Source organism: Anas platyrhynchos, chromosome 6 (assembly GCF_047663525.1).
Source record: "Anas platyrhynchos isolate ZD024472 breed Pekin duck chromosome 6, IASCAAS_PekinDuck_T2T, whole genome shotgun sequence".
NCBI classification, from domain to species: Eukaryota; Metazoa; Chordata; class Aves; order Anseriformes; family Anatidae; genus Anas; species Anas platyrhynchos.
In genome coordinates this window covers 27,136,597-27,152,241 of record NC_092592.1, presented here as the reverse complement: position 1 = coordinate 27,152,241, position 15,645 = coordinate 27,136,597, and the positions used below count along the sequence as shown (strand labels likewise).

At 40.0% G+C, this 15,645-nt stretch overlaps 1 protein-coding gene across 7 annotated transcripts in view; it reads right to left on the bottom strand.

The window, feature by feature from the left end:
* ARMH3 (armadillo like helical domain containing 3) overlaps nt 1–15,645 on the bottom strand; it is a 118,141-nt gene that overhangs the window by 81,948 nt on the left and 20,548 nt on the right. For all 7 annotated transcript variants that reach the window (XR_005266529.2, XM_038180813.2, XM_072039711.1 and 4 more), the window contains 7 exons: nt 14,312–14,405; nt 10,838–10,939; nt 7,327–7,385; nt 5,956–6,021; nt 4,826–4,895; nt 3,281–3,341; nt 339–427 (listed from right to left, as the gene is read on the bottom strand). Coding sequence is in view for 6 of the 7 variants with exons in the window: in XM_038180813.2 (XP_038036741.1) it covers nt 339–427; nt 3,281–3,341; nt 4,826–4,895; nt 5,956–6,021; nt 7,327–7,385; nt 10,838–10,939; nt 14,312–14,405 (541 nt within the window). In the remaining variant the exon portion in view is untranslated. The remainder of the gene's footprint in view (nt 1–338; nt 428–3,280; nt 3,342–4,825; nt 4,896–5,955; nt 6,022–7,326; nt 7,386–10,837; nt 10,940–14,311; nt 14,406–15,645) is intronic.

Below are 15,645 nucleotides of genomic sequence, written 5' to 3'. Positions count from 1 at the left end.
GTTTCACTCTCAAATAACTGAGAGAAACACTGCTGCATAAAACATTACTTCATTTCTCCAATCAGGTGAAGGAGGACTCAGGTAATGAAAAACAAAGACACTTGGATACCATGGTGATCATGGCCAGACAAGAAAGTAAATTAGCTACCATTATGATAATGACCTGGCTTTCTAAAAGAAGTAATTTGCATGTAGCAAGTAAGCTGCAAAATAAAGATGATTTAACAGAATTGATGTTTGCTGTTTAACCCTGTAGCACTAGAACAAGCACTCATGGACAAACAGCTACCCACTCCTTGGGCTTTTTATATTTGACCATCTCTGTAGATGCAAAGTACCTGACCAGAGCTCCCTCCACGTGTAATGAAGCCTCACTCTGCATTTCTTCTGGTAGCACAGCAGCTTGTGCACAATCTGAATACAGCGTCTGGAAAAAAAAAAAATAAATGCAAAGGATCAACTGCATTGCATTTCCCAGTAATTATACACTGAAGCTGTCAGCATCTCAGAAATCAGCAGGGAAGTAGACAAACACAAACCCTAACAGAGGAGAATGGAGCTCATGGTTTGGGGCTCCAAGAGGGAAGCAACAACCGTACAGGATGAACCAGACTAGACCAGAGGAAGGTGCCTGTATAACAGTTTAAGCTCAACATGACTGGTTGCTCTTTATATTTAATTAATACTTTCCACTCTTTGCTGACTTTATCTGAGGACCTCATAAGCTCTACAAATGTAGTTACCTGACTTTCAGGCTCCAGATGCATGAGATATTGCTACCAGATTTTGGAAAACCTGGCCAGAATGGAGCTTTTTGGTTTCTCTGGTCCAGGTGACAAGGCTGAAAGAACCTATACAGTGAAACTAAGTCCGCAAGGTATTTAGTTTGACTGAATGAGGCATGCAGTTTAATTTTATATATATTATCTATATATAGAGAGAGATAAAATTCTTTCTAGTTTAAGTATGAACTTCAGAAAGATCAAGCAATACACTTATGAGCTCTGAAATCCCCCCAACATACAGCTAGTATAATTCTGAAGTCTTCAAATCATGCAGGCCTCTATAGCACTTTATAGTGGTTGCAACACCTCTATAGCAGTTATACAAACTCCTAGGTACACAAACACATTTCAGTACCATCAAAACTAAATACATCATATGGTGAGTAAATTCCCTAGCACTTGCAATTTTTAAGGACAAGATAGAAAACGTATGCAAATTTGAATTTGATAGATCAATCTACTTTTAATCACTGGCATTTAGAAAAAAACAGAAAGAAAACAGACTTCAAAAGGAAACAATTCCTTTTTTCCTAAACTCTTATTTCTCAAAAACACATTAATATCAATACCTCTCTGGAAAGACACTCCTGAGAGACATTAAACATCACACAAACAGAGAAATCAAATTAAAAACATTGCATGGAAATTGTTCAAGATGGGGTGAAGAGTTCAAAATAAGACTTTCAAAATCCCTAAGAAATAATATGCACGTGGTATATGTTCTTTTTAGACTCTTATACAATCCCCAAAACACAACAACGGGCTAAGGACTGAAGTGGCTAACTTCAGAGGAATAAAGGTAAAACCACTTGTAATAGCTGAGCATCACATTAAACACTGCATTACAAATTGGATTCTCAAATTCAAATAGAAAAAGGAATCAAAACTGCCATGATAGTAGAGAGCTGTCTTCAGATCAGGAACAGCAATTGCTCTGGGGAGAAAGCCACCATTTCTGATGTTACTGGCACCAGACAATGCCCAGTGCCTTTCCACCTACGTATTTACCTGGCTGTAAGATGAGAATTGGCCTCTTCAAAAAACTACTTAAGGCACTGACCAAAAAGAATCTTGTAAAGGATAAAATATTTTTTTTTTTTGCAATTACAGCAGTGTTATTGCAAAATACTCTGCAAAGATATCTCAGCACTGAAACCTACATGTAGTATGCAGCAGCATACATTTTTCTGGGTGAAAGCAAGGCACGGAAAAAAAAGGGTTGGGGGGCATTACAGTTCCAGTCCCTCTGCCTTAGGGGTCAGAGAGCCAGCTACCAGCCCTACAGGCTCCCAAACCACACTGTGGAAGTCACATCCGTCCTGGTGGGGTGTCTTTGCTAATTCAGCTTTGCACCAAGAATTCATAACACACTTAATGGACAAAATAACACCTTTGGGCTGGATTTCTCTTTCCAATATTAATATGCCTTCCACTGAGCAGATTCATATTGCCACCTATTAAATGTAATGCGGAGAAGTATCACACTATTTGTGCATTCAGAATATCCACTTCGTCTGCAATATCTGTGTCTGCTCTGGGATGGTTTCAGACAGGAACATAGTGAAAGGGCTGCACAAACATGCCAAAAGGAATAGATACAGATGTCTACTGATTGTTGCTACAGCTCATTATTTTTATTCTCATGGGGTTTCTAGATGCGACCTTACCTTTGAGCCCAAGCATTTCTCAACCTTCTTCTCAATCCCAACATACTACCCAACTACAACTAATTCTGTAATTGTCATTAAAAATCCATTTCTCACAAAGTTTTAATTGAACTCTATGACCCTTACAAAGTCACTGTAATTTCAGAGTTATTTGGGCAAAATCAGAGCACACTGAGAACTTACGTTAACGGAAAACAACCTATGTATCTGTATCCCTTCTACAGAATATAGTGCTGCTCAGGCCTGAGGGAAATTCAGTACTGTACAAACAGTCAGAGCAAAGCCAATGATCTGCCTAAATCCTATTTCTGCCCTCCAGGACAAAGCAGAACAAAGCATTCTAAGGGCCTAGTGGGACACAAAGTGCTCGTGTGCAGCTCTGTCCTCTTCTCCTCTCCTTTTCCCCACCACCAAGTATTACCCTAGCAACCTATTTCAGGCTTAAACTTCTTTCCCACTCTCCACATCACCTTCCAGGCCTCACATCAGTCATCCCCACTTTTTTAAAACTGTCTTTTCAGTTTCTAGACCAAGAATTCTTGCCATGAGTGCATATTATGAAGCTTCTTTCAGATTGAAAAGCTCCTTGTATTTGATCAAGTAAATGATGAAATCAGTTTAAAAGGTGGAAATTCACTTCACTTTCAATTTTCCCATCACAAAGATTATTTTAGAAATAGAAAAAGTTGCCAGAAGAGTTCATGAAGAGTCATCCTGCTCCCCACCAGCCACCAAAACGTTATTTCAGCCAGACGATTGTTATATGACTAGAATTCCATCCAAATTCAAACTTCAAATGAAACTAAGAATCAACCAACAGATACTTACACGTAGAGATCCATAGGAAATTCTTTCATCATGTGTGTTACAATGAACTCCACCATCAAATCTGAAACAAAAGAAAATGATAAAGTATTGAGCTAGCTACAGCTAAATTTTAGTAGACAATGATGAAGAAATCAAACTATCCCACCAACCTCCCTACCAGCTAATAGTCCTGCTTAGAATAAACAAATTTTGCTGGAATTAAAAAAAAAAAAAAGTACATTGGAAACCAAGGGCATATAATATAATTTTGTTTGAGGCACTGCTTTCCTTCACTGTTAGTCAAATAAGGAATACACTGAATTCTGATGCTTAGAACTGCTCTCGTATTTCAAGCCCTGTCACTAATGGAAAATTCCATTGAGAAGCACATTTTAGAAAATCATTCTCACCAGAAATCATACAACCCAGAGGTTTACTTTCAGAGAAGATATTGTAGAGAACACAATTATTTATCCATAAAATCAATTCTGAAGCAAGTAAGCCTAGTCTGGTCTTAACACAGACTATACTTCTGCTTAAGACTCATTCAGGAAAAATAAAAATAGAAAATAAAAAATAAATCAAGAACATCTCTAACATTTAAGGGAACCCAATGTGAGGATAACAGGTAAAAAGCTCCAAAATACAATTAAAACAACTGAAAGAGATAAGTTACTATGGTTCAGCCAATAAATCCTAACCAAAGGCACATCCATGTATTCACCTGAACGTAAAACACTTAAGTTGTGCCACTGGTAACAACAGTGAGGTGTAAACTCCTATGGTCTTAAGCACCCAGCAACAGGACTCTATAGTTAGCAAAAAACAGTCCAGGGGAAAAGTACATGATATCTGATAAGCCTAGAAAGATTCATTCCCCATCAGTTTTGTTGTGCCATCAACAATCACCTGTTTGAAAATCCTGGAGCACAAGACTGCTTCCATTTCATCAGGCTTAAGAGCCGCCCAGAGATTCAGTCTCCATCCATCTCTGTACCCATTTATATTTTTGGCCTCTGCAGCCATGAGTCTCACAATTTAATCATTCACTGCGTGAAAAGCTTTCAGCTGTGCCTCTACATCCACAGGCAAAACCAATCCTTGCTACTGACATTCTTGTTATTTTTTTCACTCAGAAAAGGCTAAATGCCCAGCAAATCTTCCTCAAAATGTATTTGTCTTTTCCATAGGTTTGTTCTCATTATATCATCTAGACAGTCCTTGTGACCAACTGTCATTACGCTCACCTAAAACTCCTAATTTATTAATCAACTGCCTTGACTATTGTTATGTAATCAAGTGAAAGAGGCCAACAGGCTTCCACAACACTTGCTGTAAATGTATACAGGATTTCTTGCTACAGAGCAGTAATCTTGAATTTAATTTCTCTGTAAGGCAGCCAGGTATAGAGATGGACTGTCCATAGCTGGAAGTCTCTTTAGTACTTAACTGCTTTCTTTTTATGTCCATCCACCCCTCCCCTTAATCCACAAATCTCATTTTTCTGCTGCAGAACAAAGGGTGCTTTGGGAGCCCAAAGCAGGCAGGCACTCTAGCAATACTCACCGAGCACTGCACACACCAGCGGGCGACAGGGCAGGTTCTTGTCTGCCGCTTTCTTCCTATGCCTCATTGGCTTCAAACACACAAAGATGAAAAGAAGTCAGAAGAAGCCTGAAGTGACATTCTGTGTATTACTGTATTTTTCATGCAAATAGTACCATCACAGACTTCCCCTTGTCTTTCTCTCCGACTGCTATCTCACCTAGATTAATCCTGAAGGCCACAGCTGAGGCAAAATTTTGCTTGCTTTTCAGCACACCGACCACTGGGTTTTTGTTACTCTAGCTGCGTAACTGGAGGGCATTGTTATATCATAGGATAGAAAATCACACAGCAGTTCCTTTTGCTTGTTTAACATCCTGATTTGCTCCTGACCCAGATGCCTGATCTGCATTCTTAGTAGCAAGTGCAGTATTAAATAGCTTCAGCCTTGACAGTAATAAACCAGAGAGGCTAACTGAACAGAGAGTTTTCTGCCAAGTGGGAAAGACTAGCACCCTTGCAGTATGTTTACTATAAAGTAAGATGTTTGCTTCTGTCCTGGATCAGTGACACTTTCAAGCACTGTTCTGGTGTCAGATGAGGTAGCAATCATCTGCACCGTAAAAACAGAATGCATTAAGTCAGAACTGCTCAGTTACTTGTAACTACATAAACACTTCGTGAGCTATGTAGGGAAACTTCCTCCATGGATAGCTACAGGAAAAAGCTATGGAAAATATATTTTCCTCTTTGAAGACAAATCCCCCCATTCAGGAGAAAGCATAAGCCAAATCAGAGCACCCAGTGTAACTCCAATTGCACATTATTACATCAAGAGGGCTAAGGCTTGCTGAAGCTTAAGGAGGAACATTCTGTGTTACCAATCTCTTCAGAGACCTCATAACACACAGTTCCTGCCCAGCTACACAGGCTGCTGAATTCACCAACAGGGCAACCTGTCTTTTGAACGACTGAGACATTCTGGGAATGATTTTTAAAATCCTCCTCTAACTGCTGCATTTCTGACAGTGTTTCCACATGCCTTAGCAATCTAGGTTAGACGTCTGTGACACAGTTTTCAGCAAATGGGGACTTAAATCCTGTGTTCTCATCTCAAAGACAATGCAAGGCATCCATAGGAAAAGACTCACCATCCTGTGTAGGTTTACTCGAAAATTCATATTGTCATCATGGAGAAAAGCATTAGCATATTGATCCTATTGAAAAGGGGAATAAAAAAGAGAGATGAATAGCAAACCAACTGCACACCAACTTCCAAATCACGTGCTTTAGTGCAAAGTTCCTAATAAGTAGCTATAAGGTTAAAAACACCCATGTAACCTTCTAATGTCCACACACATCTTCAATCCCACAAAGCTAACCTCCCTCCTGAACCCAATTCCACATTAATTAAAGTTTGTACTACTTGCTGTTTTACTCACTATTTATTTTCCATTACCTTCTTTGCTCATCCAAACTGCAGACTGTACACATGGCAGTGTCAAGATTTTAACAAGTGCTATACATGTATAATGCACACAAATCTTTGTGACAGTGTGGAAGAAGGTCCAAACTGGCATTTTGATGGATCCATCGTACCAGAAGTCACTGCAGCACTAGCAAATAGGTTGATAAGCTGTCCCACCCCTCAGGCAAAACTTGTTTCAAGACCAGCTCTAAATCAAAGTGATTACTCCGGGCCATACAGCCAAGTTGTTAAAACAAATACACCGTTCCTTTAGTACCAGAGCCAAAACATGCCCTTGCTATGTAGAAACAGCATTTCTTATCTTGTATTCACCCACCCAAAGAACTTGAGTGCCACAAATACTTGTTTATAAATAACAGAAATGCACATAATTAGCTTTTAGACTGCACCCTGAAGAAACATTACTTCAGAATCCTTACACTGGTTATGAACATTGCTGCTTTTTACTCATTGCAAAGAAAGGTCTTTACTTACAAGCAAGCAAAATGTAAATGCCACATGAACTCCACACCATTCAGGTCAAGCCATTAGTGCACACTTCCCACAAGACAGGACCACCTTCACCAGCACTGCTGACACAGCCCAGCGATCCTGCTTTCTCACCCAACTACAAGATTTCCTACAGTCCTACAACCACACAGCTTTCTTTTACTCACATCCTTCTTGGGCAGATGGGATACAGCACTACCCATACTCACCATGAGTAGCAAAGAGGTGAAAGGTGTTAGTAAACTATTCATCTAAAAGCCTATAACACCACAAGGTGCTCAGTGGCTAAGTGAGAACAGGCGTAGGTTCACTGTTTTCTCTCTCTGCCCCTGTGAGTTGGCTATACCAAGTAAGATTATCCAATTTTCAAGTAAATTTTAACAGAATGGCATCAGTTTTATTAGCAAAACATTAATTGCCTGAGGGCCTCATTACTTAGAACCACTGTGGATTTTCAGCTCCTGGTGAACAGGAGGCAGGGGATGTGTAGACAGACAGGGCCCTGTAACACACCATCTGCTGAAGGGTCCCACAAGAAACCTACCTCTGCTATGCACGTCAGGATAATCAGACACAGCTTGCCACTGTGTAGCCGGTGCTCATCTGCAAAGAAGCAAAAACAAGTTCTGCATGAGCCACACAAGCCTGGCAATGCAAAGGTTATTTCATTCTGCAGCAATGAGAGAAAGCCCAGCCTTGGAGAGTCTTCATACCCCTACTTCCTCCAGGATAGCTAATAATCCAACTATTCTCATTAGGCACTCGCCCTCCTGGTTAGACATCAAATCCCACAAAGCTTTTCCACAAAGTTTCTGATTTGAATCTCCAGCACCACCACAACTATCAGTGAGGTTTCTGTCTCACCCAGTTTTACTTTTGCAGGTATTCTAAATGCTAGTATAAATCCCTGCCTTTCTGTGGCAATGGAGGTGTGCTTTTCCCTCTCTGAGGCAAAATGGAAAGATCACCTTTGCTGTGGGTTATGAAAGTTTTGCTAGAGGCACAGCACAGCATAGCAGAGCAAGCATGTGGGGAGTTTAAGCCCCAAGATTTTAACCCAATGATGAGAGACATGACCTAGTTTGTTCTATGTAAAACCATGAATGAAATCAGCAAGGACTTAGCATTTTAAGGCAAATTAAGAGTTAAAGAGCTCCACCTTGATCGGGTCCTGCAAATTCCTATTCTTCTTAAAACTTCAAGCAGCTTTTGCAATGACTTATTATTGAAGGGCTGAAAGATTCACAAATAAAATGAATTCTGCAAATAAGACAAACACAATTTCTGATTGGATTATTTAGAACTCTTCTCTCTCAATTTTAATCTGAAATGCATCTCAGTTATTTAGTGTATAAGTCACAGAGTAACTTTGTATGGAAGAAACCTCTGGTCCCATCCTTGCTCAAAGGACGTGCATAATGTAATCTATAAAAATAAACAGAAGGGGTTTAGCTGGCTATTCTGTGTACGTTGATGCCTCACTTTCTATTCCAGGCTGCTGAGGGACAGATATTTATTAACAAGATGTGCCCTGTAGTATGCTGATTTCATCTTGCTGCTCTGAGTAAGAGGAATTTTGGAACAGGACAGTTAAAAGTCTCGCCTATGTCTCCTTACCTCAGCTAAGACATGTAACTGAAAAGTTTTCTACACTAGCAAGAGAAGGAAAAATGGCCTTAGAGAGCTCTGATACACTGAGCCTCGTTATTTTGCTATTGTAAGGCCTCACTGTATATTTCTGTAGGTGCTGCTACTACTTCTCCCTGGGGATCATGCTGTAAAGGCTCCTGTTCCATACTAAGTACTCTGCCTTCAGCCAGCGTGTTGTGAAGATCATGCCATTTTCAGCAGAGTTATGGGGCATCTACACAGGCAGTTTACTCACACAGACACTCTGTACTTTAGCAGGATCCTTCATTAAGGGAACAAAACAGACCACTTCCTAGGGGGGGTGTATCAGTATGAACCCTATTTTACAGATGGGAAAAAATGACACAGAGCTTTTGTTTCTCCCGAAGCAGCTGCCTCTGACTGGCACAAGAGAGATGTCAAGAGGAAAATCTAGCAAAATGCAATCTATTAAATTATGCTCTCTGGGACAGGACTGAAACAACTGTCTAGTCCTGGATGTGGAGCAAACCAGTCTCCCCTCTCAGTGTTCTACCTGTCTCAAGACATACAGAGAAAATTTAAGTTCTTCATTTTTCTTCCCTTGTTGCTATATTGGTTTCACGCGCTTTCTCTTACACAAGAAGAAAAAAGTCAGGCAGGACCCCATCTATCCTCAAAATAAAAGGACAGGAATACACCCACTAGAATTAATAGGCAGCAGTAGAGAAAGCACATTTTTTGTATGACTAATCTGTAGAACTCATTGCAACATCCTGCCATGGAGGTGAGGAGATAGGTCTATCAGCCACACAAATTTAAAACGTTTTACAAGCTAAAACCAAGGTGATGCTTCTTTCTTTAACTCCTGTCTCATACCAGGATAAACTCATTTTTAGCTGGCTTGTTTAGTAAGGAATCTCCTCTATCAGGTTTCATTCCATCTGAGACTAATCCAGCCTGATAGCTCCTGAGGCCCTATACACAATTCCCGTATTATAGTGACTAATAAGTGTAGCAGTTAAATTTAAATACATAAAAATTGTTTCATCAGAGACTTGGATCAGCAAGAGAGACCCTGAAAAAAACAAATGAGAATGATTAGAGAGCTAGTAAGCCCTCCTCATGCGTGCAATCTATAAAGAATGACTGAGCGAAGATTGAGGTTGTTTAGTTTAAAGACAAAAGCAAGAGGAGACATGAAAGCAGACTTCAAATACAGAATGACTGTCACAAAGAAGAAAGAAATAATCCATTCTCAATACCCATCTTGGAGAAGATAACTAGTAATTAATTTAAATCTCACCGAAGAATTTAGGATGCACATGAAGCTTTTTCACACTGAGGGTAGTTAAACAGTTGAATAGTCTAAAAACAGTACTCCCCTATCAGTGTCTCATCCAACCTGTTAGCAACAACTCTCAAAAAAAAATAAAATAGGTAGACCTCATTCTGCTTTGGTTTTGAGCGATGTGCTAGATACATTCATGAAGTCCTTCTAAGTCCTAATTTCAATTATTTGCGTTTTCCTTAAAAAGCTTGCATACTGAACAAGAATGAGACTGCTGGATACAATTTCCTTGCAAGTATGCGTACAAAGAAACTCTCCTACAGAAACTGTCCTGCCTACTCTCTTATACAGTATGTTCATATTATAAAAGCATTCATCAAGCTCAACAATCAATGTATCATAGGTCTGCAGCCATCTTCCTACCTTTGTTCAGCTGTTACATCTAACTTAAAACGGCACAAGTTGGTAATGGGCTGAAATATGGTAAAAAGATCACTTGTCATGTTCTTGCTATGGCCCTGCCCATACAAGCACTGGGCAGAACAGGACCCTTAGGTACCTTGAGCAGGAGATGAAGCAATGCATCAACAAGCTTCATCTCCTGAAAGCTGAAATTACTCCCCTCCAAAGCTATCAGAAGAAACAAAAGGCACAGCACGGAAATGTATCTCATCAAGTAAGTTACTGTCGGTACAGTGCAAATCACAGCCACCACCTGTGTAATTAAAGAGCTGTCTGTTTAACCAGCAAGTACCAGAGGACACCAGAAACATTTCCTCCTAATGCTGAGCTTTGTCTCATGTGTTAGACTAAACTTTCTTAAAAATAGAGTTCTCTGTTACATGACTTTCCCTCTCTGACAGGGGGGTTTGGAATCAGATATGTTCACAGCTCCTGCACAGGGACAGATTTGGTTATTAGGTACTATTATTATTATTAAATTCTTCCTGTAGTTGACTTGACTTCTGCCAGTATTAGGTCTGTCCTAGTATCAGGTCACCATTACCTCACAATAAGAAATCATTTCATTCACTCTAAAGGTGGAACTTTCAGTCATCTGAAGGTATTCCCGTTAGCTTCTGTTTCTGGAGATGTGTTCCTATGTCCTCCTGATTTCAAGACTGCTGCATCGACTACATCAACAGAATTTACTTACCTTTTGTGTCCTGCATCACAATCGAGCTGTACTTCAAGAAGGTTATCAGCAAGTTGCTAGTCTGCACGTCAGCATCCAAAGGCAGCTCTGCAGAGCTTATAACTAGAACAAAGCAGATAAGACACATTCACCCTCCATAAATACAAAACAGAACTATACAAAGAACCAGGTCACAGATTCACAAGTCTGGGATAGAATCAACTTATTTGTAGGGTCACCTGAGCTCCTTCTCCCTGACGATCACCCAGCAAAGAACCTGTATTTGAATACTGGTGCTATTCCACCAGAGTACACCCCTCCTGCTCTAAGGGTAGGCTGGGGTACCCTGCAAAGTTGCCTCTTTTTCCTTGCCTGGTGTTTTAGCACTCGTCAACACTCCCAGCCTAGGGAGACTCAATAAATTCTCACAAACCCATATCTAATTCTTACAAGCGGTTCAACAGTGCAAAACATAAGGTCAAGAATAATGGTACTTATTTCCATGGTAGGTTGATCAGCTGGAAAAGAACCAACGCAATACCAGACTACACTATCAGGTTATTAAGACTATAATCTACCAACACAGAGCTTGATAAATTGAAGGGACAATGATGTGCCTTTAACACAAGGCACTAGATACAAGGGGATCTCTTCCAGTTTTACTTTCCTGTCCTGATATGACTGTACCACTTCTGTTCTGGCTGCCTAGGAGCTCCTGACAAACTCTCAGGATTTAAAACATAGAAGGCCATATGTGGCTTGATTTATGATTGCCTGAAGGCCTTCTCCCTTCTCAATCCATAAAGACAGCCTAAGAAAGGGCTCCCTTTGCACTGGAGAAAGATCTGCAGTTGACTGGAACACATATCTTGACAACTATATATTCTCTTTTCACTCTATCGGCAGTAATTTTCAAGTCTTTCCTCAAACAGATATTGGGGGAAGAAAAGGGTATTTATGACGAGACTGGAACTAGCAAGTAGTGAGGAATTACATGCATCTGAGTTTTGGATAGCTAGGTTTGGGGCTCTGAGGAGAAGCAATTTGATCCCGTACGTAACCATGCTTTGGCTGAGACAAACGTTTGTTTTAATAATGCCTTTTACAATTCAAGCTTTCAATCTCATAGCCCTGTAATGTGGTAAATAAGGCTTATTATTCCTGAAGTGGGGCACGCATAGGCACAGAAAGGTACGGGAGACACACCAACAACAAAATGCAGGATTCTTAAAGCAGAGCACTGAGAGGCCCAGAGCTCAGCGGCTCTCACAGAGCTCCGGATTATACAATCCCCTTGAATACAAAATTGCAGCCCTTGGAAACAACGGGCCAAGTAGATCAATGTAACCTCGCTGTTCGAATCACATCAAAGAAATGATAATGGGGCTTTTAGCTTCTGGAGGCTGCACATCCCTAAGTGCGAGCTGCTTTAGTTTCTTCAATCTTGAAACTCTGGAGCTCCCAACGTGTTGTTCACATGCCCAGTCTGTTGGCAAAAAGTCTAAGCAATGAGACTGGAAGCTTTTTCACCCCCAATATTATGAATAGCTCAAAGATTTAGCTAAGAGACTGAGAAAATGTATTTATATCCCCAGTGGGTCCTTCTGAAGCTGTTACAATGAACGCAGTGAATGAATATTTAACAACAGTAAGCAAACTGACATTTAGATAACTATGGTGACAGGCACAGTCAATTTACATATTATGGATCAACAGTTTCTAGCAAAAGTCTCATTTAAGAAAAAAAAAATCACTCTGAAGAACACATCACTGGTTGATGCTATAGATGTTTGGGTGTGGTGGTTTTTTAAAACAGGTATCAGGTATTTTGAAACTTTAAAGGTCTTAGTTCACAATTTAGACTTACAGAAAAAAAAATAAACCAGATATGAACCCATTTTTAATCACAGTCAGCATTAAAAAGTGCCTGAAAAAAATCAGAGGAATTTCTACATGTCGCTGAAACTTGAAAATAGCTTAACTACACTTTTCTTTTCTTTTTTTTTTTTTTAAGTGCATGAAAAAGCAGCAAGCAATTCTTTTCAAAGCTGAAATGCCTCTTCCTAACTCTCAGCCACAGGCAAATTTTACAGCTGACTTGCAAGACGTCAGAAAATGAAGAAAATTCTGACATACCTTTAAAATAAGAGCAAAATTAAAGAAGTACCACTCAACACTAAGCCGATTTCCTCAAAACATTAAAAAAATAAAAAAAAATAATAAAAAAAAGAGAGCAGGGATCAGTAAGGTGACAGGAAGTAAAAATAAAGAACACTTCCCAGTGTAATTGCTGCACACTAAGATCAGCTCCGTCTTTAAACTTAGCAATCTTACAAGCAGCAAGAAGCCTCAAGCTTCATAAGATCACTGCCTCTGCGGAAAGCAGGATGAAGTTTTTGTTTTGCTTTTGTTTTTCAGTAAATTAAAAAAAAAAAAGGAGAGAATGCGAGCAGGCAGTAGATGTAGGTAAGCATAAACTCTGTCAGTTGTGTAATACAGCGTGTGGGTGGATACATTTGCAACGAACACGTTGAACAGAAGCCCACAAAATGCCCGTCCCTCTACATTTTGTGTTATATGCACATGGAGACTTGAGACATAGGGGGCTTTTTAACTGAAGCTTTTGATATCCATGGTAACCAGACAGAATTCATCCACAGGGAGGATCATCCTTAACTAGGATATCAAATGACCTGAATAGCTGATATAACTAAAGTAACCCAGACTGCTTTTCGTTTCATTTCAGCACTTCCAAATTGTGCTCTATTCAAAGTGCCTCTATTCTTACATTGAATGCTTTCCTCAGATCTAGATGATGCCATCAAAGTAGGTGGCAACAGCCATTTCATCTCCTCTCTTAAACCGGACTACACCCATCCATAACTTAAACAAAAAGGGTTTTATTTTAAACGATTTTAAAGTGTACCTATTTGGGCATATAACATCTCATTTAGAAGAATGATCTCAGTGCAAGAAGTCATTTACCAAGTGTATCAGAGAAAAGGCAACCAGAGGGAGGAATACTTCAACTCCCAGGCTGGATTCAAATCCCAGTTAATTCAAGGCTGGGGACAAGCGCATGAATAATGAGCAGGAATCCAGCATGATTTTCTGTAAATCTGTTCCAATGACAAGTAATCTCAGGCAGGAAACCTGACACTGGAAACACTCAAAAGTAAAAGCCTGTAAAAGTAGAATAGCTAACATGTTGGGTGCACCTCCATGCAGATACTGGGACAACAGTGTTTTCAGAAGGAGTATCAGAAAAATTTCATTGAGAAACATAAGAGGCAAAAGAGAAACTACACAAAACATCTATTGAATTGAAGCCAAATCCTATTTCTTGCTCATGTTTAGTACAGCAGCTCCCCAGGAAGAGAACACCAGGTTACATCTGCTCCAGACAGACCTCATTAGTTGCCATCACAAGGAAGTGCTTTGCTAGTTATTTTACTTTTTAATAGTTTCTCCCCAGAGGAACATTACATTTCTTACCATCTGAAGAAGGTGGGGTGGTTCCAAGTGGAGTGACAGGCGTTGTTGGAATCGGGCTGGTTGGTGTTGTCATAAGACCCATTTCAGGATGGCTCTAATCGAAAACACATGCCCAAACACACAGAGGTTAATAGCTTCCCTGCGCAGCAGTCATACAGACCACTACTTGTGCTGCTCCGCGCTCACACATCAGACACACGTCAATGAAATCACAAGAAACTTCAACCTCTCCTCCAAAGATGAAAGCTATGTTTCACAACCTTGGCCATCTACAATTAAACCATACATCAACTTCTTTACTCAGCAAAACATACAAAAAGCAGTGGCTGTCTCCAACAGACAAGTAACATGCCCTTCCCCAGAATCACAAAATGCACGCAGAAGCCCACACTGTTTATAGTTTCTGATCCCCCCTCAAAACAGCCCAAAGGTGTGCATTTGAAGTGTTTCTCTACAATCCTTTAATTTCTCTTTCTAAAAGCAAATCCTCTTACCCCTCTCACCCTCCACCTGCTCGTATTCAAAGATGATAGCACTTTATTACCTCTCTGTACCGTAAAGCCCAGGCAACGGAGGAAAAGAGTGCAAAACATTAGTAACACTATCGTTATCGATCCCCTCTGATTCCATCAGCCGGTTTCTCTGCACATTTCATCTTTGCTAACAGTTGCCTGCCTAATTACCACTTTGATTTTACTCTTTGTAAGCTCCCAGATCTATCCAAACTGGTGATACAGTAGGCAATCTGCCATGCTATTTTAAATCTGGCTGCCAAGCAGAGTGTCCATTTCACAGAGCATGTTTTACATAAATGCATCATCTGCCTTACTATATCATCACAGTTTCAAAAAAGAAAGGGATATAGAGCCGCTGATTTGATGTCGGTTCCGAAGGGTTGTTAACAAGTGAATAGGCTCAGCATTGTCTTTGAATATCTCATTTTATCAGCAACTATAAATGCATGTATTTTATGGGAAGCACGGACACATACTACAATTCAAAGACAATTTTAAATCATCACATGCACTAAATTAAAATGCAATTTTCCATTGAGAATTTTACATAAAGTAGGTTTGCTTTCATAGATTTAGCCGTGGTGTTTACCTTCCTTTTCCCCAAACATTAACTCTCAGTTGAGAGATAACAGTGCCACCTAGCAGCAAAAACTGAGGAGCAACAAGCTAGGAAGTAAATACACAAAGAGTTCACACTTCAGGCATCAGAACTGTATCCCTGCTCTTCCTACGTGCTCTTGTAGGAGCAGGTAGTCATTCAAGCAGTCTGCAGTCCAGCAATGGACACAAACTTGGACAAGAGCTTTCATCAGCTTTTAT